This window comes from Periplaneta americana, chromosome 13 (assembly GCF_040183065.1).
Source record: "Periplaneta americana isolate PAMFEO1 chromosome 13, P.americana_PAMFEO1_priV1, whole genome shotgun sequence".
NCBI lineage: Eukaryota > Metazoa > Arthropoda > Insecta > Blattodea > Blattidae > Periplaneta > Periplaneta americana.
This window is the reverse complement of record NC_091129.1, coordinates 108,796,212-108,823,155: the sequence shown is the minus strand read 5'-3', so window position 1 is coordinate 108,823,155 and position 26,944 is coordinate 108,796,212. Positions and strand designations below refer to the sequence as shown.

The 26,944-nt window shown below is 34.9% G+C and overlaps 1 protein-coding gene across 11 annotated transcripts in view; it reads left to right on the top strand.

The window, feature by feature from the left end:
• The first annotated feature begins 1,313 nt into the window (after window positions 1-1,313).
• Window positions 1,314-26,944, top strand: part of LOC138712215 (broad-complex core protein isoforms 1/2/3/4/5-like) — a 218,606-nt gene continuing 192,975 nt past the window's right edge. For all 11 annotated transcript variants that reach the window (XM_069843752.1, XM_069843750.1, XM_069843757.1 and 8 more), the window contains exons 1-2: window positions 1,314-1,454; window positions 1,816-2,369. In XM_069843752.1, coding sequence (XP_069699853.1) covers window positions 1,845-2,369 — 525 coding nt within the window. In that variant the 5' untranslated portion in view covers window positions 1,314-1,454; window positions 1,816-1,844. The remainder of the gene's footprint in view (window positions 1,455-1,815; window positions 2,370-26,944) is intronic.

The following is a 26,944-nucleotide window of genomic DNA, read 5'->3' as shown; positions in this document are numbered from 1 at the left end:
TGAAAAAATTCAATAAGCAATGTTTAACCAAGGGAAGATAAAACAGAATTTTGAAGTGTAGTAATTCTGAAGTTCATATATTTATTACACTAATAATGATGTACACATTACATCAGAAAATAACAATAATAAAGAATTGTTGTGATTTTAGTACATATTATAATTATCATTTTTAATTGAGCTACAGTCTTCACATGGCTTTTCAGTATAACTTGAAGAAATAAATAGTCTACAGAACTACTGCCTGGAAATAGAAGTGAATACTTAAAATGATAAAATATTATTGTTAAAGAATTAATGTGATACATGTTAAAATTAAGAAGTTGATGCAGTTAAAATGCTACACCTAATATATATGTTCTTCTTCTTCTTATTGGCAGACGTAGACGAAAAGAATAAATCAATGTTTACTTATAAATAACAATAAGGAAATTATAATTCTGGAAGAAATTACAGAAGACAGGATTTTTTTAATGCCGGTACGGTACAATAAATGATAAGGAATTCATATGATTAGTTTCATGGAGAAACAAAAAAAATTAAGATTCAACTTCGTTACAATATTTCTGTTTGTAGTTATTAATCCTTCTGTACGTTCTGCAAAAGCAAAACACTACACATGTAGTTTTTATATTCCATTGGTGATACTGAAATACATGGTGTGAGCTTTATGCAGGAATTAAAGTCAAACGTATTAATTTTAGCAGAAGATATTCAAGGATTACAACAAAACTCTGTGATGCAGAAACAACAATTTGGAAACTAGTGCGTAAGAATACATTAAACAATTTTCATGAGAACCTCTTTTCTATTTCTTCACACATGTGATTTCATTCTCCTTTAGAGTTAGAAATATCAACATAAATTGAAATTATAATATAAATTCCCGCAAACACTGTCACTGTTAAAATTACGCAGATATTTTATAGAAGAAAATGAAGAAAGAATATGCATTCCAGCAAATAGTTCGAATAGCTGCATTGTTGAAGTTATCGTTATGATTATATATAATTAAATTAATTAACATTGTCTTACACTTCATTATGTAAAAGACGTCCTCTTGATTATTACATTTAAAGGCACAAATAATGTTCAAGCCACCAACTACATAATTTGAAGATAATATGGTGTAATACTAAGTTAGAAAGATGTTTTAAGTCTCGCACAATTTTTTAAAGGATGGTGTGATACGAAAATATAAAGTTCAATTACATTATTAATAACAAAAACTACTGAAATGTGTAAAGGCAGATTTTTTAAAATAAATGCAGTTTTAAGTTTACCGCTCTTGCAACTGGCTTCATGGAATATGGTGGAAGGCTGTCAAATGAGAGTCACTGGAAGAAAAAAGTTTGACAGATCATGCAGGCACTTAAAATATTTAGGAAGCTGTGACTTAAAGAAAGAGCTTTGTCGGTAACGGTCGGTAATGTGATAGGAAAGAGTTTAGAAAGGTGAGTAAATTATGGAATTTCATCACATATTATATGTATTTGTTAATATAAACGCAATTTTAGTTTATATTTATGCATACCTGTATGTTTGATTATCTTAATATCAGTCCATGTAATACGGAAACGTATTTACCGTTAATTTCCCGAGGGTCATTATGCCTACACAGATTCCTTAGAAAGCTTAGCAATAATGGCGGTTTGAAGCTTCTGAAAACTAGGTAACGTTACAAAAGAAAAGTGTATGAAAATTATTTGATAACTTTTAAAGGTCACAGGTAATGTAAGCGCTAATTTAATTCACATTCACTAATACTCTGGTCGTTATTATGTCTCCTAATATAATAAATGACTTGTTTTTCAGGTGTCAGCCAAGTTGTTATAGAATTAAATATGGACCAACAGTTTTGTCTTCGATGGAACAATCATCAGAAGAACTTGACGGATGTACTGAGTGGCTTATTACAGAGAGAAGTTTTAGTAGATGTTACTCTTGCTTGTGATGGTGAAACATTTAAAGCACACCAGACAATTTTATCAGCATGTAGCCCATATTTTGAAAGTATTTTCCTACAAAACACCCATCCTCACCCAATAATATTTCTGAGAGATGTGAATTATACAGAAATGAAGGCTCTATTACAATTTATGTATGAAGGTGAAGTTAACGTAAGTCAGAACTTGCTTCCTATGTTCTTAAAGACTGCCGAGGCTCTTCAAATACGTGGACTTGCAGAAAATGCAGTTAGTAGTAAAAAGACTGATGACCAGTCATCACCTGCAGTGAATTCTCCCGCAAGGAATTCTGAACAACATAGTAGGCCTAGTAGTCCCCTCCCAGAAAAAAGAAAACGAAAATCTTCTGGAAATTGTGACATATCTGGAGGTGCTAGTGATCGGTTTCATTCAGATTCACAGGTACGGAAACTTAAATCGATTGCAATGTGGTCAGTAAAGCAAGTAAACCCAAATAAGCAAGTCAGTCATTACCTTTGTATCTTGTTATTTTAAATAGTAAATTATGTTATAAATGCAGAACTTCAGTGCTAATGAACAAAATCAAGTTTGTGCTAATTTAGGTGTACTTGTCAATGTTGACCACGTTCATATTTATTTTTTAGTGCTTTAGTAAAATAACTTAAATTTTGATTGTATTTACATTGGGTACTTGTTAGGATCCAAATTTATATCACTCACGGACTCACCCAAAGTAGCCTACGTGTATTGACTTCAGGCTTATTCTGGTGCACAGTTTAATCTGTATTTGAAAACTAAAAGTTGTGTGTGCTTGTATTTGTGAGTGGATTATGACTTGTTTAAAGTCAGCTTTGACCAGTAATCTTCAATGGTAAATGAAATTAAGTCCATAATTGTGATACATGTGCACAATACTATCATGTTTTCCTGATTTTCTTTTTAAAAGTTGCTCCATCATCAATATGCAAAACTATTGTAACCCATTTTTCGACTATTAGAATTCTGACTGCTGATTTAAGTAACTTTCATGGGCTACAGTTAGGCCCTACGTTATTATTGCTATTGCTCCAAATTTTATGTTCAATTCTGTTAGAAGTAATTTCGGGAATTACAGCATAGTTTCCTCATCCCATATATTTTATTTTTGGTAACATAGTTTGATAACATTTAAAATATTTCTGAATGTGAAATATGGTGATAAATTAATGTATTACCATCATCATCGTCATTGTACAAAATGAGCGGTATAAAATGTAAAATAATGGTGTGATTCGGAATATATTGGTTAATGACGTCTCTGCACACTGCAGTTCGGAAGAGGTGAATGACCTTGGTCTGTCTTCAGTGTCATGCTTCAATTTATGAAGGAAGTATTGAGGTGATGTTTTTGTTTTCATATTAATTTGAAATGAGTAGGCAACAAAACGTTTGATGTGAGAATTAGTGGTTTTCCTCTGTTCCTTTTTCTTAAATTATTAAACAAATCATGCGTTTCTTCGAAAGATGCCAATGCAAACAAGTTCGTTGTGCCTGTTACTCGTCTCTATTAAAATAGCGAAGAAGATATTTGGGTCAATGGCCATTCAGGGGTTTCGCAAAAACATTTAATTTGATTTCTCACATTAAGCATATAATCTTCCTATGCACAGATGTTGAGTGAAATGCATATTCGAGTAGGAACAGACATTTCGTCACTGCTTTCCGCATGTTTCGTTTTGTCTTTTTCATTTTCAAGTTATCATGGATCCTTTCCAATGTTATCTTTAGCAGCCCATATTTGGGCCCATATATTTAAGAGAAAAATAAATTATGAAGTTGTGTTACAAGTGTTGGGAATGTGGTACAGTTCTAGCTGAGTGAGATGGGCAACAGTTTGAGCAGTTATTTGGTCTTTTTGTATGCGACTTACTTAATCTTAGTATTTTTTTTTATCAGATTTTAATGACTGTTACCTAATAAGCAAGCCCCGGATTTTTAGGTTTTAAAAAACTAAAATTAGGTTTTTTTTCAACCCGTGTTTTAGGATTTGTTAGGATTTTAAATCTTCTCTTTAGGAATTTATAGGGTTTTACGAAAAAAAAATAAAATAAAATAAGCAACATAGTGTTACTATATTGAAATACTATTACACTTAACATTAAAATATCCGTTATTATAACATTATATGTCTAAAAAGTAGCCTGATGAATGTTGATTCACGTGATAATGAAATGTTTTAAGGAATTATTAGCAATATTAATAGGCTAGTCTATTACACTTACAACACTAGGCCTATATCTTTATTAAATTATTACACCTACAATGCCCTCCTTGTATTAGTGCTCGTAACATGACACTTAACAATGAAATATTTTGACATTTTCAGAAGTAAAACCTTCTCATATAAATCCTCAGTAAGTGTCTACTGCAAGAATGAATTGCTATTCGTACAATATACAGTCAACTCCGGATATAGTGAACCTCTGTGGACTTGCATACTTCGTTCACTATATCCGAGGTTCACTAAATCCGAAGTATCTCTTCCCTAACCTTAAATTACAGGAATGAATGAAATTGTGAACAAGAAAATAAAATACAATACAGTAATTAAAATATTTCATTTTTGTGGAATGGATTACACTGTATAGATACTGTATACTGTTATTCACACTTGATTTACTTAAACTATGTTGTTGACCCATGACCACGTTCAGTGTCACTTATAATATTCACCTTATCTTCCAAAAGAAACACTTTACGCTTCGACATTTTTCTACAGCACATTCAGTGTTCGAACATTAGAAGCAGACTGATCAGGTAGAAATGACAAACGCTGTTATGATGTGGCTGCGTACTCAGTCTTGGAATTTCCCAGGTCACTTAATGAAAACTGGGAGCGTCTTGGAGTTTGAAAGCTATTGGAATCTTACCTTCATTAATTATGCTCTGGACATAATGTCCGTTTCCTTTTAATAAAAGAAGGCAATTTCAATTTCCGTTGTTTTGATACTATTCGTCATAATGAAAATGTTAGAGAACAAAAGGCAACCCTTTGAAGGTGGAGGATTAGAAATAACAGTAGAGTAGTGTGCCTGAGAACAGAATGGCAACCCTTCGACAGTGGAGTGAGGGAAGGTCGTCACGCATTGCCTGGATTTACAGTACAGCTCATTGTCTGGGAATCACTAATCCTACCTCTGACTAAAGGAGTAAGAAACTTAAAATGTTGTTCTCAACACACTCTTTCAATTTCATACAAAGTCTGACTTCAAATAAGAATTTGTGAGGATACAACTCTTATAACTTCAATTTTTAAGGTTCACTATAACTGAAGCGAGGGTTCACTCTAAACGGAAATAGGCCTATATATGTACTTTTTAATGTATGTGGGTTGGAACTAATGATTTAAGATCACTGTAGCCGTATGTTCACTATATCTAGAGTTGGCTGTAATTCAGTTTGGTCAATTAAAGGGATTATTCCTAATTTAAAAATCTCTTTAATTGAGCAAACTGAATTACATTGTACGAATAACAATGTTGAAGTCTGTATCACTAGTTCACTACTGAACGATAACGAATCAAACTTTTACACCTTAGTTGGAGAGGACACTGACTATTATTTGCCCATTTCATGATCACGTGATTGTGCCACGTCTCACTCTGACATGCGCCTTTTCTTTTAAAATTTGATGTTTCTACAGACTGTCGTCTTCTAATACACTGTCGCCTCACTGAAGAGATTTCCTTTCAAATTACACATAAAATAAGGTATTTACACTGCAGTGAACTGCAATACTATTTTAGCAAGTTCCACAGTTACTTTAAAATAAATAAAATACAGACACATAGGTTAAATACAATGGATTAGGTCTTTTTGGGCTCTGACAAGCAAAATAGGCAATTTTAAATCCTAACCTACGAATTAAACCTTTTTAAGTCCTATAACATGTATGTTATTTGTTTGTACATAAAACGAAAAAGAAAAGTGATATTTCGAGAGTTACGAGATGGGAACAGAATAGGTTCGAACCTAAGAATCCCAGCTTTACTAATAACTAAAACCCGGATTTCCATGCTCTAACAAATCTTAAAACGTGCATGCATTCATACACTAACGAATATGACAAAACATGCACAATGAAGCGAAAAAAACAGTAAAAATATTCACTCAAAATTTGAGTTCTACATTGTTACATTTTTATTTTATTTTGAAACGACGTCCTATAACTAATTTTTCAAAATTTTCTTCACTTAAGCTCATGTCGTGTTTATCTGAAGCATGTTGTTTTAACACAGAAGATCTTTCTACGTCACAAGAAGTGACAAGTGTAAACTTAAGTGAAGAAATTTGAGACACAAGGTCGAATTGTAAATCTTTTGCATTTCCGCATGATCGTGACCCCCATCAGGAATCGAACCCGTGACCTTCCGACTTTGCAGTGTTACACCTTAAATGTGATGCTTTCACGTGTCCCAAAAGACAAAAGGACTTACGTCTTTATTACAACAAACACGGTAAACTACATCACTGTCCGTGTTTTGAAATTTCTTTCACTTAGTCGATTTTGATACAAGATCTCTTCTTGCATTTTTAACGAGCTGTAGCAACACTTCACAATTCAACACAAAAGCTTGGTAAATTGCAGTTTGCAAACATGCTGCTTCTGCCTTCCTTTCTTTCACTACTTTGACCTCCTGCTTGTAACGAGCGAGAGTTGAGGGTTGAAAATTCCAGTGTAACAAAGGGGGGGGGGGTGTTGGAAATTTCAGTGTGACAAAGGGAGAATTTAGTGGAAAGTACAAAAACTAGTCAGGCAGGGCCGCCAAGTTAAAATTCTGAAATAAGCTGGAAATCGTGTTCAAAGAATCTGACTACACTAATTATTATTTTCGTAAGAAAAATTATAAGTAAATACATTACCATATGTACAATAATAAATTATTCGGAAAAATCTGAAAGACTGGTGCAGCTAAGCTCTTTTACGAGGTGCCAAATGCACATACTATAGGAAGTGGGCGATGGGAACCAGCTGCTACACCATTCTCTCGTAAGTTATTATTTTATGACACTTTATCAACATCTTAGTTTATTTAACGTCTGAATGAGATGGTGATAATGCAGGTGGAATGAATGTGGTGTCTAGCACCAAAAGTTACCCACCATTTGCTCAGATTGGGTTGAGGGAAAACCCCAGAAAAAACCTCAACCAGGTAACTTGCCCCGACCGGGAATCGGACCCGGGAAATCTGGTTTTGCAGCCAGATGCGCTAACCGTTACTCTATAAGTATGGACACCATTCTCTCAGATTATGGGAATTATTCTTACAAGTATGGATACCATTCTTTCAGATTATGGGAATTATTCAGCATTGAAAATGTGAAAGACACAAGAAATACAGCCAGTTTACTAAAAATTACTTTTATTACACTCTTCAGTGGCATATCTGGTTGTATTAAAATAGTTTTCATAAAATACTAGTTCATGATATTTTCCCTCATAGTTTAATTTGCAACATACAATGGAAGAGAGAGTTCTGTCTATCTCCATAAAAATGTAAATTGAAATAAATCGAATAATATAAAATAGAGTCAGCACTTGTGAAAAAAGCTGACAAACGGGTGCCATGTGTTGACAAGTTGATAAACCTTAGAAAACACTGATATCAGCTTTAAAAGTATGGTTATTTGGAATCGATAAGTCATAAAACGAATGTTTACAAAGTTGAGAAGTGTTAAGCTTATATAAAAAACATGCCTTTGCATGGAAATCCGAACACTACTAATAACTGTTATTTTACTTTCAATAGACCTGTTAGAAACATTGTAGAATTTGAAATAGACCTCTCACAGTTCATCTTTGTTTCCTTCTGCAATTTTTGTATTTATCCGTGTTGAGAGAAAAGTACTGGTTTAGAGTTCCAGTGACATTGAAGTTAACGTAACGAAATTTCCTTTCAATACATTTTTGGATAATTATATTAGTGCGTGTGTGCTCTCACCCCTTGAATTGTGTAAAATAGTATGTTAATTCAAAAATGTTTGGAAATAGCCTATTTCAAATTTTATACTTAGAATGTATCTAAAGTAGCCTATTAAGATTGCTGCAGGCAGGAAGTTTGGTTTGCTAGCATTCACAAAAACTTTCTGCTCCTTCAGTTCACATAAATAATGGAAGGGCAGTTAAAATTTGTTTTAGAACATAGGAAATTTATTCATTAGCCTACTGGAATAATTTATTGTTATGTTTATTGAAAATCATTCTTTGACATTACTGCATAGCTTTCTTATTATTATGCATAAAGCGACATTATTCATGTTTTAATCTTTAAGTCTTTAAATTTTATCTTCATCTTGTCCCCTCCTCCTGTATATGGAGAAGTGGCCTGAAGGCTAGCATTGCAGCCGAAGGCTTATTGTGCCTTATCACTCCTTTTAAGTGGTGGGAATGGTTGAGTCAAAATGGTCACTTTCTTGTGGATATTGCGACTCTGCTATGTGATGCCATCTGTTGTTTCAGCCATATAGGCACAAGGTCTGGTGAAGTATCACTACAGCACCCTTTCACCTCACCCCCAAGAGCATACTACTACTCAGACTGATGCCTCTGTACGTACCTAGTCACAGTACTACATCCAACTGCACCATTTTGGGTAGATAAGTTGCTATTGAAATGGAGCGTGACGAGAAATGACTGAGGGAAGTGGAAGAATCCTAAGAAAGGCCCTCAGAAATCTTGATTGGCTTTGTCCACCACAAATACTTCATCACTGGGATTTGAACCCAGGTCTGCAGCAGCAGCAGATTGGCTAATGTTTTAAGAATATTTTTTTGGACTAGTAATAATTACTCCCATAACTTTTTCCATGGTATGAGGCTCAAGGAAGGATGGTTGTTCAGTCCAATTCTCTCTCCCACTCCATTCAAATTAAAAATGTTGGCTCTGTTACTGGAACATGGATTTATTTATATCACTTGCAATTAAATATAGATGTATTAGTGAGCTTATAGCGAAATTTCTTACCTAAGTAACCACAAGTTAAAATTTTTGATTGACATATTTATTGTTTTCATTCCACTCTCTATATTTGGTAGGGATAGAGACATGCTAGCCGTATGAAAAACAAGGGTTATATGGACGAACTACTATTGTTTCAGAACATCTTGAGTGTCTTCTACACATATCTTAGTGTCTTATGGTCATTGTTAAAGCTGTCTTTCCACTAAATGCGATAAACTGTGTGCCTGTCCCTCCCCACTTGACACATTTCTGTTACCTCATACCTCACCTGAATCAAGAGTTGAGGCATTAGAGATGGCTGTGATGTAGGTTTCCATTGCATACTTCAGTTTTGCTGTTGGCTTCATTCTGTTATTGGCGTATCTTTTGTGAATAGCCACTTTGAATTAAATTTTATGAATTGTGTGGGATGTATGTGTACTTAAATAATTTATATGTCACTTTTAACCAATTAATTTAATTTATACCTTGTGACTTTGAATGTTGGTTAAAGAGGTAGGCCTGTTGGTTTTTATTGTTTGAACTAATGAAGCAAGATTTTTACTGGCAAGAGGAGTAGCAAATATGGCATAGACACATATAGGGAGAACTGGACAGTTCACTGAGCTTTTGCATGCAAAATTCTGCTAGCAATAAATTAACATGACCACAGAGCAGTGTAGTAAAACCACATGCTAGACCATTTGATTTATAAAATGTTTTTATGCCCCACCAACCATTTTGTCTTACATTTTTGTGAAATATACCAAACACAGTAATACTTTTTCTTTAAATTAGTAGTGACAGCTGTAAATTGCTGGTCAAACTGTATGACAGCACGTCATCTGATTGCGACAGCACATTACTTGTGTTTAATTGTTTTAAAAAGTGGCAGGGGGCGAAGTATAGAGGTGGATTAGATTGAACTTCACTTCAATCTCATTGTGCCTACTTTGATAAAAGAAAAAGTTAATCAGTCCTTGAAGCTTCCTCACAAATAATTTTTGTGGTGTTTTGTGTTTCGGATTAACGAAATCTACCGAACCACTATTGCTATCTTCTTAAACTTAATGAATGAATTTACCCCATGGATGGGGAAATTTGTCTATAATGTGTATTATTGAAGTAAACATGCATTAAAGTCCTTATAAAATAAAATTATCGCAACCATAAGTTAGTATATGTAGCCTAGAACAGAATGTACAGATTAAGTAGGTATTTAAAAATTTTAATTAGGCCTAACAAGATAAAAAAAGTCAGCCAATACTTCAAGTTCTTGATTAGGCTTATTTTGTAAATTTAAAGTATCTCCCATTAAAATCAGGGAGAGAAAACACTTTGGATACTTAACTTACTTGTCTTTCACCATCCATAATTTGTGTACATGGTATGATTTGGAACAGAAAACTAGGTTAGTTGCCAATTGACCTATAATAAATTATGTCCACATTAATTACTAACAAATTATTAATGTTGATTAATTAAAAATGTCATATTTAAAGTAGGCTTATGTTTCATTCTTAAAATCTCTAAACCATTTTTTTGTTGGCTCTGTAAATCACTACAGAAAGTACAATATTAAGATGAAATCATAAAACTGGACAAATTGATTTATGGGAAGAAAGTTAAAAGTAATGAAAATAGTGACATCAATAAGTAAGAAATAGATACGTCATGACAGGTCCAACTTGAATTTCTTATGGTTAAAGGCGGTGCTTGGTGGTAGGTTTTGCAGGGTAGTTCTGTTTCTCCTACTGGCATTTCACCATTGCTCCATTAATCATCATATGATGCTAATGTAATTTGCCTGCCATGGTACATTGAAGTTAAAGCTATAGCAGCAAAAAGTAGAGTTTTGTCTTGTTGATCATGGATGGGGATGCTTGGATGAATGATGTAAAGTATCTGTCTTTAGTGTAACTAGTTGAAATCGAAGTGATTGATGTTCAAACTGATGTTCGCTCTTCTGATCTATTCCATATATTTCTGAGAGAGTAATTACAAATGTTAGGACAATTTAAATACTGCTACCAGTAGCTACTTCCAAGAAATCGTTGATACTTGTGCAAAGGAATCCATTGAGGGACTGGAGGAACAGATTTTTTCTTACGGAGAGACAGTATCTCTTCATGCAACCAAGGAACTTCGAATTATTTTCGGAATGGGGAATTTTGAAAACAGAGAATTTCATGTATATCGTTAATACCAAAAAATAACATACCTACTGATTACTATTGATATTTGAAAAGACACACCTGTGAATCAACACAGCAGAAAGTGTGGGGACAAGAAAGCTATGAAATTCATAATAGTTTGAACACAGGTGCTATACACCATGTCCCTTTCAAACCTTTCACATTTTAATTAATTATTGCTAACAAAGTATGCAGAATTATGAAATGAGACTGGTATTAAAACAAAGAGAAACTCAAAGAATTGTCATTGTCACACACTAATGCACCTCTACATGTGCATCATTGGTAGCACGAACAATATCAAGTCTTATTCGATTTCGTTCCACTTTCTGCCCAACATGTCCATTGATACTGTTGCAATTGTGTCATGGGTATGGGTTCGTAAATCTTGAAGATCTTGTACTTGAGTCGCAAAAACACGGTCTTTTACATAGCCCCAAAGGAACAAGTCCAGTGGAGTGATGTCTGGCGAACGTGGTGGCCACCAAATTGGTCTGCTGCGTCCAATCCTGCGATCTGGGAAGGTTTCTGTGAGGGAGTTCCGAACATCGCTCCAGTGTGAGGAGGGGGGGGGGCTCCATCTTGTTGAAAGATTACTTGAGGTTGCAGATCAGCTACTTGGTGGTACAAGAACTGTTCCAACATGTCTTGGTATACTGGGCCAGTTATTGACTCCTCATAGAAGAAAGAAGGCCCGATAATGCTTTCTTAATCAAGCCACATCAAACATTTACTTTTGGGCTATCCCGGGCATGTTCATGGTAGACATGTGTATTTTATGTACCCCAGATCCTTACATTGTGCCGATTGACATCCTGGTACATGAAACGTTGCCTCGTCTGAAAACAACACGTTTCAAAGAAATTGAGAGTCCCTGTCAATGTGATCGTGGTTTGTCATCTGGTTTTAATTGTTGAATAATTTGCACCGTGTAGGGATACAAACGAAGTTGATTATGAAGCACTTGATGCACAGTTGATCTCAGCACATTGAACTGCCAGAATGCATAGTGAATTGATTTTTGAGGACTTCTCTGAAATCCTGCTCTAATTTCTTCAATCTTCTCTTCTGAGACACGTCGCCGAGAACCTGCAGATTGTTTGTTCGCACTTCCAGTTATCAGAAACTATTCACACTATGCCTTAATGGTTTTCCCATCAGGTGCATTTTCTTCATATTCTCTCCGATAATTTCTTTGCACTGTAATTATTGATTTCGTTTCTGCATATCGGAAAAGTTTGTGCGCGCTGTTGCGGAGTCGCCATTTTGTTTTATGCCATTGTTGTCCAACATGTGGCAGATGAATTGACTTCAAACAAATGAAATAACAATTCTTTGAGTTTCTCTTTCTTTTAATACAAATCTCATTTCATAATTCTGCATACTTTGTTAGCAATGATTAATTAAAATGTGGGAGGTTGAGAGGGACACTATGTATTCTACCTTTTTGTTTCATATTTAAGTCAAAGTTAAAAACACCCTGGAAACAATTTTGTCTCAAATAGAAATCAGTATACATTTAACAGCTATATAATTTAGTTGAAAGGTCAGATCAGTTTCCTTGAAGAAAGAACAGGTTACAAGGCAACACTGTTATGATGATAAATATTTAGTTGGAATTGAAGTTCATTATTATCTTTGTTTTGACACTGTTTATAAACATAGCCTGTTAGCCTGCAATTGAAGCAAAATTTTAATTCTAGTATTATCTTAAATTCCCCTCGCTCCACCCCCCCCCCCACCCCTAGGTATCTACTCTATAGTTTTGAATGTAGTGAGGCGAAGTATAGGTTTCACTTTCAGTTGTATATCTTTTATTGATAGCCGAACACTGTACAGTCCACCATTGTGGAGTAATGGTTAGCATGCCTGACCGTGAAAGAAGTAGGCCCGGGTTCAAATCCTGGATGGAACAAGTTACCTGGTTGAGGTTTTTTCCAGCGGGTTTCCCTGAACTCACTTAAGAGCAAATGCAGGGTAACTTTCGGCACTGGACTCATTTCGCCAGCATTATCATCTTCATCTCACTCAGATGCTAAATAGCCATAGCTGTTGATAAAACATTGTAAAATAACCAATTAAGAAAAACACTCTGCATTCTACAATTCTTTTAACTTTTTAATTGCTGTTAGTCGACTAGTATTGGCTTTTTGTGTCATATATAATGCTTTACTGTCACAAACCAAATGACACCAGCAACTAATCTAATAGATACCCAAATATATGTACGAGGGGGATCCAGGAAATAACGACCGTTTTGTTGTAATAATTAAAAAAAATATATATTTATTTGAAAAAACAAAGTCTGTTACATAACTGAAGCTTCCTTTACTTCTCTACATAATCACCACCTACATTTAAACATTTGTCGTATCTGTTCACTAGCTTTAGAATTCCCGTGTTATACTCCTCTGCCGCCAGTTCATTAAGCCAGGTGTTCACTGTCTTCTTCAACTCTTCATCACTTCCAAAACGCGTACCACCCAGAAAGTCTTTCAGCTTAGTGAAAAGGTGAAAATCGCTAGGAGCAAGGTCTGGACTATAGGGCGAATAATCAAAGATTTCCCAACCGAATTGATCCAGCAATTCTCCAGTTGAAGCAGCAGTGTGCGGGCAGGCGTTGTCGTGAAGAAGCACAACTCCTCTCGAAAGCATTCCTCGCCTCTTGTTTTGGATGGCTCGCCGTAGTTTTCGTAAAGTCTCACAATAACGATTTGCATTGATCGTAGTGCCTTTTGGCATGAAATCCAGCAAAAGAACACCTTTGCGATCCCAAAAGACAGTAGCCATGACTTTTTGTGTTGAGAGAGTCTGTTTGAATTTTCTCTGTTTCTTGGGTGATGAGGGATGATGCCACTGACGTGATTGGCGCTTGGTCTCTGGGGTGTTGTGAGACACCCAGGTCTCATCACCAGTCACAATTTGACGAAGAAAGGCGTCTCCATCTGTGTGATATCGCATCAAGAATGTCAATGCTGAGGCCATTCTCTGAGTTTTGTGTTGGTCACTCAGTTGCCGTGGAACTCATCGTGCACAGATTTTGTGGTAGCCAAGATGTTGCGACACAATTTCACCAAGCAAAGAACGAGAAATGTCAGGAAAGGCAATATGCAATTCGTCGAGTGATGTGCGCCTGTCTTGCAAGATTCTGTCGTTCACTTTAGTCTTCAGGTCTTCTGTGATGAGTGATGGGCGTCCGGGTCGAGTTTCATCTTGGACATTTGTTCGCCCATTGTTGAACATTTCACACCATTTTCTCACATTTCTTTCATTCATTACAGTATCACCATACACTTCTTTCAATTGCTGGTAAATTTCTGCAGGTTTCAAATGTCGGGCATTCAAAAATCGAATCACACTCCTCCCTCACAGTCGGCGGGATTATCAATCACGTCGTTCATTTTGAAGTAACACAAAATGCACAATGGCGACTTGTTGCTACCAGTACTTACAGCATTATGAGAACACATGTTAAGGAAGCCAGTTGACCTTCAAACAAGGAATGGGAGTCAGCTGCGCGGAGGGTATGAGCGAACGGTCGTTATTTCCTGGATCCCCCTCGTAATTAAATAAAGAAACAAGAAAGATATTAAAATCGTGCTTCACTGTACAAACCAAACTGAGAACTTTATGTACTTAAGTTTTATCTCCTTCTGAGTGCTCAATGGTTTGAAAAACGTGATTTATTACAGCTGCCATTTTATAATGAATTTGAAGATATTCTCAAGATATGATACACAGAAACCAAAATAAATTAAATGTATGTAAAGTATATTTTATAGCTTCTCGTATCAAAGTCCCATCTACACCTATCCATGTTGCAGAACTGTTTTTTCTAACGATGCTTTAGGGACCAATTCGCAGTATAACCACAGTCTAGTACATACAGTCACGAAGATCAATACATAGGGAATATGCATCCAATGACAGTTGAACTTTAGTTGCTAGCCACTAGGGTAGGACGATCAGATATCCAAAATAAAAAAAGGGACACTTATTAAAGTTGACATGAATCAACATTTTGTCTGAACATTCTTATTACTTGTGTTTATATAATGTCAATGAACAATAAGGTCCAGTTTTATTTATTTTAAAGTAATAAATACTACAATGTTTACAATAAATAGGCTGTAATAATTATGCAAGTACATAATAGAGCAGCATGGATACTTGGCTTAAGTCACTGTTGACAATTTTTTATATTGCAACTAGTCTGGATTAATGAAAAATACATTAGGTTAATTGAACCTTACATTATATCCATGTCACTGTATTCTGAACTTGTTTCATAACAAAATTTGTTGCCTCATATTACTTTTAACTGTTTTAACAATCTCCATGAAAATCAACTGTACAATCTGCATCATATTTCTTTGATGAGTGAATTTTGCTCTAGAAGTGTTGACTTTTCCTTCAGGAAACTATAGAACTACATGCAAGACACATTTTTGAAATAACATTTTGTGATTAACATGGCCTTCATGGTTTTAACTGAAAACTGATTCCTTTCATCAGACCAAATCGAATTCATCAATGAAAACACTCTTGCTGATGATGCATTGGTGCCTGGTATTCCTAACACAAAACTTGCAATCTGAATTATGTTTGCAAAACTAATGTCATTGTCTTTCATAATTTGTAATGTTTCAATACACCTCTCTAATTTTAATATCACACTCCTTCCAATGTTCAATTTTTGCTCCATATATGTTCTTACATGATTCATTCCACTGAATAGGTCATCTTCATCATTTTTAAAATATTAGTGTCAATTTTGGCAATAACTTGAAGACATTTTTGAACTTCAGACCAAGATGGAGGGCCATTTAACAGTGCCCAATTAAAGTGACAATTCTTCAAAAGGCTTTGCCCAGTTGTCAATATACTCCAGGAAAGTATCATAGAAGCTGTTAACTATTTCTGCAAATTCATCTTCTCTGATAACACCATCCTCCACTAGTTGATTCTTTATTTTCAACGTAGTAGATGTAAAAAACTCTTGCTCCTTCCTATTGGAAATATCTTCTTTCAACTTTCTCAGTTGTTCTGGCACTCCACTACCACAATTATCGTCTGTTTTCATTTTTAAAATGTAATTAGTGCAGAATTTAAGTTGGCTTCCAATTAACCAAAAATAGGGAATAGATTGAGGATTATTGATAAAGCTTCTCAACATTTTGGAACTGTTATCATGTGAAAGAAAATACGACCTGAGGCCTTCAAACATCTCTATCATTCTTTCTACTGCTGACAGCAATGAAAGCCACCTATTCTTCACACTTCCCAACACTGGTTTCTACTCAACTTACACAAAATTACAATTGTTTAATTGTATATGGTTACATATTTTTTTCTTACCTACGTGTATTTATGCAATTACGAAACATTCATTGTGATAAATTATTATGTTATTTTAGGGATTCTGACTTTTACTTTATAATTATATAAGGTGCAAAGAGAAAGTATTATCATCTTCCAAGCATGTGTTAGGCCGTGTGGCTCATTACTGACTCAATCCATAATTAGCTGGGCATTTAATTAGTCTTCCTTCACGGGGTTTGTGGCAGAGGATTGGTTTGGGGATTCTTTGGTGGTCCAGCCTGTTGTGGTTTTTTCAGTTTTCTCTTCATGTTCTTATGTATTCTACTTTAGGCTCTCTGACACTTTTAATTTCTTTTGTGATTCTATCTTGTGTTATCCAGTCATGTGTCTCATAAATCTCATCTTTCCTGCTTCACAAACCATATGCCAAAATTAGCCAACAGCCATTGTTTTGTAACACACCTTATATTAAAAAAAATAATTTTAGTAAAATGTCTGAATATCTCATAACTTAATGTTTTCATCGAATTTTTGTGAAGCATTAATTTTCCATGTAATATAAAGTAAAAACGTGTGTTGCATATTACTTGTTACAAAAAAATGACATTTTTTAAATAATCTTGGAACTTATTAACACAGTTAATTGTCATCCTTTACATATCCGTAAAGAATTGAGTACCTCCGTGGAAATAAGGTTGAATGTAATATGTTACCTAAGTGTTGTTATTATTATTATTATTATTATTATTATTATTATTTTTCAATTATTCAAAAGAATTAACAGATTGTTAAGCTACTATATAGGGAAATTATAAATGATTCATCCGATTTTAAGTGGCTGTATTAGGAAATATATAACACATACAGCGATACATCAGAATAAACAGAACCTGTCCAAGTTTTAGACATACTGTCACAGATGTTTGATGTGGCTTCCTCTCGTTACATGACACATCTGTTTGGTATTCTACAAGGTGAGACAAATATATCCCCATTTTCGACTGCATATAAAATGGAAAATATTGAAGTCAAATATCAAACAGTAATATAAATTTATTCCTTATGGTACGCCATTTTATCCTTCAGTTCAGTTCTGCACACACTTTCAGATTCCACGTCCTAGCTGCAAGACCATAAAATTGTGGAATACGGCTTCAGCAATAAAACAGAAACCACTAGGGTGACCAAAATCAGTGTGATCTCCACAAAACATTGCAATTGTGCATCAAGCATTCGCAAGGAGTCCACAATGTTAGCTGAGAAAACATGCATCAGCTTTGCATTTAAGTAATCACAATCTTAGAAGAATTTTCTACAGGATCTTAACTTTCATCCATACAAAATGGTAACGGTCCACGAACTTAAAGATAGTGATATGGGAAATCGTCTGAGATTTGCTAAACAGTTTCTTGAAATCCTCTTGAACAATATTATTCTGTTAATGTCAGACGAAGCACATTTTCATTTGTCCAGAAGTGTAAGTAGAACTTCCGGTACTGGGCAGAGGAAAATCTGAAAGAGATCAACATGCGACTGCTTCATAGTGAATGTGTCACTGTCTAGTGTGGTGTCAGACAGTTCGGGATTATTGGCTCATACCTTTTTGAAAGTGAAAATGGTGGTTTCTATTTTAGTGCTGAAGCCTTATTCCAAAATTACGTAATCTACAATTTTATGGCCTTACAGCTAGGAACACATCCTTGACGAGGAATTTGAAAGTGTGTGCGAAACTGAACTGAAGGATTAAATGGCATACCATAAGGAATAAATTTATATTACTGTTTGATATTTGACCATTATTTTATATTTTATGTGCAGTTGAAAATGAGATATTTCTGCCTCGTAGTTTGTTCCACATGTGCTCTAGCATATCCCTAGTAATGGTCGTAAATGCAACTGTAATTCGATCCTTGAGCTCAATCAAAGTTGCTGGTAGTGGTATATTGTGTCTTTTATGTATCCCCAAACAAAAAAACTCACAAACTGTCAGGTCGGGAGATCTAGGAGGCCATGGTAACAGTGCTAAGTCATCTTCAGCACATCGCACAATCCAACAGCATGGGAGTTGTGCTTTAAGGTAGCGACACACTTCAGTGAACCATTGGGGCAGTGAACCATTGGGGCAGTGCCCCATCATGTTGGAATATGAATGTATTGGAATCCTCTGTCACTTTTGGAAACAATCACAACTGCAGCATGAGGAATGACATACCTGTCATAGTTTTCTCCGTGAAGAAAAAGGGACTGTATGTCTTTGATTTAGACATTGCAGCAAACGCATCCACTTTTGGAGAATCTCCTTCATGTTGCACTGTAGCATGTGGTTATTCAGTACCCCAGATACGAACACTATGTGATTAATTTTGCCACTCGAATGGAATGTTGCTTCATCACTAAAGTTCACAAAACCAGTCTCCTCCATAACGGCCTGCATGGAATTACAATATTCATATTATTTAATGAGATCGTCTGGTTTTAATATTTGCAATAACTGTATGTGGTATGGTTTCGTTCAATCAGGTTCACAAAATCTTTCAGACATTTGGCTTTGGAATATCAAATTCTCGACTGGTACATTATGTTGACTTCTGTGGCCTGAGCATGAAACTCGCCCTAACACATTCCACTGTTTTGTTAGAAACACTTGGACGTCCTCTCCTTTTGCCTTTACACAGGATACCAATTGCCGTATAGTACAACTATCGTAATTTTTGTTATCTGTTCATTGCATTCTACATCTCATCATTGTCGTCATCATCACCATCATCACAAGTTTCATTTTGTTCAAGTGGAAATTATGTGTTCTGTTTATCTTCTTCGACATCCTACATCTCTATATCCAGTATTTCATAATCAATATGAACTAAAGTTCTGTTTTGATCTTGTAGTACTACTTACCTGATATAAGTTTATTGGTGGCAGGAATGTGAATTAATGATTTTAATGATAGTATTAATACAGTGATCGCCAAAAGCTGTGTCGCGACACATGCCCCTGCCTCCACTCAAGCTTAACCATGGCATCATACCCCCACCCTCTGTTTACAGCCATCACTTCGCTATAAGTAAAGACATTTATCAGCAGCGGACATACACATGTAATGTTACAAGTGTGTAGGATAATACAATATGTTTCGATGTCTTTTCCAAAACAGATAATAAGTAAAAACTTAATTTTAAGGAGGATGGAAGAAAAAGTATTTATTTTTTGCAGATGGCAAAAATATGAGATACTTAATTTGTTGTAAAATTTTAAATGAAGTATAAAAGAACAATGTACGTTGTCATCATTCTTCTTGTTATGAAGACTACCACGCCCTCACCTGTAACTTGAATATTTCATTAATAAACGAACAATAAAAAGTATCGACTTCTATGTCTTAATCGGGTAAAATACTTCGACGTTTTTTTCGACGTATGTAGTGTAATTTGAGTATTTCATTAATAAACAAACAATAAAAAGTATTGGCTTCTATGTCTTAATTGGAGTAAAATACTTCGACATTTTTTAAAAGTATGTAGTGTAATTTACAACTTCGTGACCAGCCTGGTATGTTTTTCTAATTTCAAATATCTGCTGATGTAAAGTACACGTTCTTTTTATGGTAAATAAGAAAATAAATTCATTTTATTTTATTAATAATACAAAAATAATGAATAGGAGGATAAAAAGTTAACATGGAAAAAGGTGTGTATAGTTAATAACTAGAACAATATTATATTGCTTTTGTTTTTTTGCCACAGTTCGTCTCTGCACTGTTATTCACTGCATTACCTGAGGAGATACCCACTCCACCCCTCTCCCTGCGATTGTGGTGTGCAGGTTGCATTTCAATTACGTCACAATTTCGTGGTGTTTGGCAACCACTGATATTAATAGGTCAACAGTATGCAGTTTGTTCCATGATTACAGTCCTGTAACAGATTTTAATAAATATTTTGATTCTGATTATAAACGTGTTGCATCTTGTCTTTCAACATCTCTTTTGTGTCTGTACACATATATAAACAAACAACAGCGCCCTCACTCCTAAAGGATATAGATAAGTCAAATATCAAATGCATTATAATTATTAAGCATTTGTCAATCTTCTTGGGCATCCTGGAAATCTTTTCAGTCTGGTCTGTGCTATGATGCTTTATATATGCATCTATACTTAGTATAATCCAGATCACATATATAACAGATTGCTCAGCTTTATAGGCTTTGATGGCAACAACTTTTATCAATTTCACTATGCTACCATATAGCTACTGCATAAGAAGTCAAGTTATAACTCACTTGAATTGCATGGAGCAACTATACTTCCGTCTAGCTGCCATTCTCAATTGATGGTGGTTATCCTGGTGGTTGTTCTTTTCTACATGTTACCATTTTTAACATAAGGATGGCCAATCTGTTATATATGTGATCTGGACTATAATCAAGTATGTGCTTAATGTATAATCATGTTCACTCTGAGTCCGCACCTGTGGAGTAACGGTCAGCGCGTCTGGCCACGAAACCAGGTGGTCTGGGTTCGATTCCCGGTCGGGACAAGTTACCTGGTTGGGGTTTTTTCCGGGGTTTTCCCTCAACCCAATATGAGCAAATGCTGGGTAACGTTCTGTGTTGGACCCCGGACTCATTTCACCGGCATTATCACCTTCATCTCATTCAGACGCTAAATAACCTAAGATGTTGATAAAGCGTCATAAAATAACCTACTAAAATAAATAAATAATGTTCACTTTGTGTATGTTTCAAATGCATTTCTATATCCTATGGATAAACAAGAAGTGCTTCAGAAATAATCATACCGTATAATTAAGAGTTTACTCAGCTTTCTGGTCACATAAGCTGCCCAAGTTTAATTTATACTGTACTTCATGAACTGAGATCACCCAAGATGTAAAGTTTCTGGAACCACTTTGTTGCATTGTTACATTTATTGTTACATGTTTACATGGACTAGTTGAGAAATGTGGAAAAATGAATTTTCGATGTAATTAGGCTTTTTAGTGTTTCTGATTGATCTGTTGTAAAGGTATATCTCAGAATACTGCTAAACAGTTTCAGATTAATAATATTAATTACAAGAAAACTTTAACTGTTGTTGGGATGTTTAGGTAATATTTCCGAGCTCCCAGATGGTTCTGTGTTATTTTAACATGCATATTGATGCTTAACGAAGTTTTATACAGATAGTATGGCATGGCAAATATCCTGTGTCTGTGTAAGAATAGAGTTAGATAAAGTTCATGAAGGGTATAGTTGACGAGATATTGGACGCAGTCCAGAATTCTTCAGAGATGAAAAAATTGTTACTTGTGCCAGCTGCTAGTAATACGTAGGTTGTATGAGAAATATGAATTGTGAATTGCAGGAGAGCAATATTAACTAGAAGCAGCTAGTAATATAAACACCATTTAGAAGATGTAAAACTGTTGATATTTTGCATAATAAATATACGAACTTATTTCTATAGAAAATATCAACAGTGATCATAGTGGACATCAGTTATTAAAAAGGTGGCCTGATTTAGAATGCTTTTCTGCAAGCATATACATGTCATCTCTTGAACCAGTGTGTCTTGGTTTTCAAGTGATGATGAAGCAGCTACATCATCATCATTATCATCTTCCTTTCTTGTAATGGAGGTAATGGCATGTTGCAGTCTCCAGTCATTTGTGAGGTCTTCCAACAGGTCTTTTCCATTGTGGTATGTAACAAAGAATTCTAGATAATTACTGGCAGAGCTCAAGTGGTAGGAGCATTTAACTGCTGATTCTGAGCTGGACTTGGGTGTGGGTTCGATTCCTGCTTGGTCTGTGTACTTGGTTGAGATTTTTTCGAGGTTTTTTCCAATCATAAGGCCAATGTCAGGTACTGTATGGCAAATACTTGGCCTCATCTCTAAATTTTATGTCACTATCACCAATTCCATTGACACTAAATAACCTAGTAGTTGATGCAGCGTTGTAATAACCAACCAAGAAAAAATCTGTTTTTTACATGTCGACGCCAGTGTTGCCTGTACTCTTGTAAATATCGAACAGTAGGTATTATTTTTAAATCATCAGTTATTTAATAATTTCTCTTATAATCCAAAAGACGACAGCCAGCAGTTCTCCTTAATAATCTCATCTCTACAGCTGTTAAACATAATTTATCTGTCTTCAAATAGTTCAAATTTCATTGTCATAGCTGAGGGTTGATTGGCAACTTACTACTGGCAAATCCAATTACCTTCAAATACATTTAACAACAAAGTATATCTAAGAAAAGAAAATCCAAAATAATTAATCAAACATAAATAAAATCTCTTGTCATTATTGACATAAAACATATGAATAATACTTGGAGAACTATTAAAACAATTAATTGTAATATAACTAAAAATATAAATCGTACCAGAACAATGGAAGGAGTCCATAATCGTACCTATATTTAAGAAGGGGAACAAGACTAACTGTAGCAACTTTCGAGGAATATCACTTTTCTTGACGTCGTACAAAATTTTGTCCAATATTCTTTTGAGAAGATTAACTCCATATGTAGATGAAATTATTGGGGATCATCAGTGTGGTTTTAGGTGTAATAGATCAACTATTGATCAGATATTTTTTATTCAACAGATAATGGAGAAAAAATGGGAGTATAAGGGTACAGTGCATCAGTTATTTATAGATTTTAAAAAGGCATATGACTCGGTTAAGAGAGAAGTTTTATATGATATTCTTATTGAATTTGGTAGTCCCAAGAAACTAGTTCCATTAATTAAAGTGTGTCTCTGTGAAACATACAGCAGAGTCTGTATAGGTCAGTTTCTGTTAGATGCGTTTCCAATTCTCTGTGGGCTAAAGCAAGGAGATGCACTATCACCTTTACTTTTTAATTTTGCTCTAGAGTATGCCATTAGGAAAGTCCAGGATAACAGAGAAGGTTTGGAATTGAACGGGTAACATCAGCTGCTTGCCTATGCGGATGACGTGAATATGTTAGGAGAAAATCCACAAACGATTAGGGAAAGTACGGGAATTTTACTTGAAGCAAGTAAAGAAATAGATTTGGAAGTAAATCCCGAAAAGACAAAATATATGATTAGGTCTTGTGACGAGAATATTGTACGAAATGGAAATATAAAAATTGGAAATTTATCCTTTGAAGAGATGGAAAAATTCAAATACCTGGGAGCAACAGTAACAAATATAAATGATACTCGGGAGGAAATTAAACACAGCATAAATATGGGAAATGCCTGTTATTATTCGGTTGAGAAGCTTTTATCATCCAGTCTGTTGTCAAAAAATTTGAAAGTTCGAATTTATAAAACAGTTATATTACCGGTTGTTCTATATGGTTGTGAAACTTAGATTCTGACTTTGAGAGAGGAACGTAGGTTAAGGGTGTTTGAGAATAAGGTGCTTAGGAAAATATTTGGGGCTAAGAGGGATGAAGTTACAGGAGAATGGAGAAAGTTACACAACACAGTACTGCACGCATTGTATTCTTCACCTGACATAATTAGGAATATTAAATCCAGACATTTGAGATGGGCAGGGCATGTAGCACATATGGGGGAATCCAGAAATGCATATAGAATGTTAGTTGGGAGGCCGGAGGGGAAAAAGACCTTTGGTGAGGCCGAGACGTAGATGGGATGATAATATTAAAATGAATTTGAGGGAGGTGGGATATGGTGGTAGAGACTGGATTAATCTTGCTCAGGATAGGGACCAATGGCGGGCTTATGTGAGGGCGGCAATGAACCTCCGGGTTCCTTAAAGCCAGTAAGTATAACCAAAAATATACTTTTAAGCCATTTTTTTTCTCAAATATGACTATGGTAAAATATGCATTTACTGTATTTTCTCGAATACACTGCACATTTAATCCCCCCCCTCCCCCGAAATATATAATTAAAAATATTGGTGCACTGCTTATTCGAAATGAAGTTGGCAACATTTCCCAATTTTCATCCTATGCCACTCCTAAGGTGGTAACACATGTCATCTTTCTGCATGAGTATTTAAATGGTTAAAATTGTTAAATGGCATTTGGATTAGCAGTACTTACATCTGTCAGAACCAAGTTCAAGAGTGATATAAGTGTATAGTTTGTACGTCTTATATTTTCAATTCTGAAAATGAGTAAGTCATGAGATTGTGATCTGTTATTTGCAGTGATAAACTTAAAATTATCAAAGATGGGTACGGACATGGAAATCGTGCTACAGCCTGTAAATTTGATTTAAGTGAAAATTGCATCAGAGACTGGAGGAACCTGTACCAGGATAAAATTTGTTAACTGAACTTATTTTGTGTTTAATTGATTTTAATTTGTCGTGAATACTTGTTGAAAGATTTATTTTTGTAATTTTTTTTTTTCTTTTCAAAAGTGGGATGTGCTGTTATTTGGGAAAATACAGTATAATTAATAAAAGTCATGTCATCAGGTTCAGAAAAGCAAAAAATGTGTTAAATTTAACTTAAGTTTCTAAAAAGAGACCAGGATGAGAATATGGCATGTCATAGAAATTCGAGCCCTTGTTATTAAATATTATTTTCATAATAAAATAATTAATTTCACAACTTAAATGATAACATGAAAGGGTTGTTGCCAATCTCTGAAAACGATTTTTGAATGACGTCAAGTGCGTCAGGAGTCACATGACAGCTGAACTGTTGCAAAAGGTGACAGACCAGTAGTGAGTGATTTCATAGTTAGAATGCATGGTGTCTCACAGCAGCAATGCCCAAGAAAATCGAGTCTTTTTGGGAGGGGTACATTACGACCCTTTCTGACACCAAGAGTATAGTTAAGTGAAAATTAATAATAGAAGCCTGCAAAAAACGTGGTTTCGTTGTTTGCAAGAAGGCATCTTCTGTGTACTTATTAAGACTGGTAAAGCTTGGATTGGATCAATTTGTATCTCGGGGGGGGGGGAGGGGTACAGCTTGTTGTGGGGGTGGACTTGCTTGCTTTTTCCCCTCTGGAATTGATCTCATTCGAGTTTTGCCAGTCTTATTAAGTACACAGAAGATGCCTTTCTTGGAAATAACGAAACCATGTTTTTTGCAGGCTGCTATGATTTTCACGTAACTATACTTGGCATCAGAAAGGGTCGTAATGTGCCCCTCCCAAAAAGGCTCGATTTTCTTCGGCATTGCTGCTGTGAGACACCGTACACTCTGACTATGAAATCACTCACTATTAGTCAGTCACCTCTCACCACAGTTCAGCTGTCTTGTGACTTCTGATACGCATGATTTCATTCAAATTCGTTTCCAGATATCAGAAACAACCTCTGTATTTAATAGTAATACAACCTTGGTGAACATCTTGATTAACTCATTAAAATTCATTCAGTTTGTTTCCTGTACATACTGAAATATAATTTTTACTCTCTCTGTTCCAAAATATGGTATAGAAAGATGTAATTAATTCTGTTCCAAAATACGGTATACATTTGTTAAAGATCTCAGTAATATAATGTAACTTTATGCTCGACCATGCCAAAATGTAGTAATTATACATTTGGTAGCAGCCCTTTAATGGACCTCATTAAAGTACACCTATTCATTAAGTGAAACGTCACGGAGGCTGAAAATCCAATACTGTCGCAGAAGGTTATGTTCTGTTACTATAATAATTAGCATTAATTGTAAATAATATTCAAATAAATTCAATTTGTCATTTCGTTTTTCAATGTCTAAATCAATTTCAAGGTTATATCAAGATTAATGTTTATTTTACTCTCTAGATTATATCAGGGTCAATGACATTTGTTTCTAGCAAAAAATCAATACTTTCGCGTCTGCGCACATCTCACAATTTACGAGATATTGCACAAGGTCAGTTCCGCTTCCCAGTGAGATAAGAATAACATGAATACTTATGAATAATTTCAAGTTAGAAATATGGTCGAGCATAAAAAGTCGTATGAAACTTGCCTATAATGGTAATTAAGACGCTCGTATGAAAATTATGAAACTCGCGCTCGTTTCATAAACATACTCGCGTGTTAATTACTACCATTATAGGCTCGTTGCATAATGTACTATTAATACATCTTCTAGATACTTATTTCTATGATAAATTAACTTAAGAAAAAAAATAAAAATTAGATACATTTCATTCTGTGTAATGTCAAATTAATAAAAGAAAAAACAAACATTATTTTGAGAAAGGCAAATTAACATAAAAACTGCAATAAATTATAACCTGTGTTTGTATGACTGTTGAGCCTTATATGTTCTATTCAAAATTGACTGGGTTGGTGTTACATTTTCTGCAACAGGAACACCACAGGTGTTGTCCATTTTTGATTTCTGTTCATAATGAACTATTTAAATATTATAGTTTGATGCACTACAGAAGATTACAAACATTCACAACTGCACTGTCTTATACTCCCTTCACTACTGAATGGAATATCACACCTCAAAACATTTTGTGCGCGAATGCACAATAATCAAACTTATTTTGTTTGTTACTATACCATATTTTGGAATGGCGGGAGTACTATATAAATTATA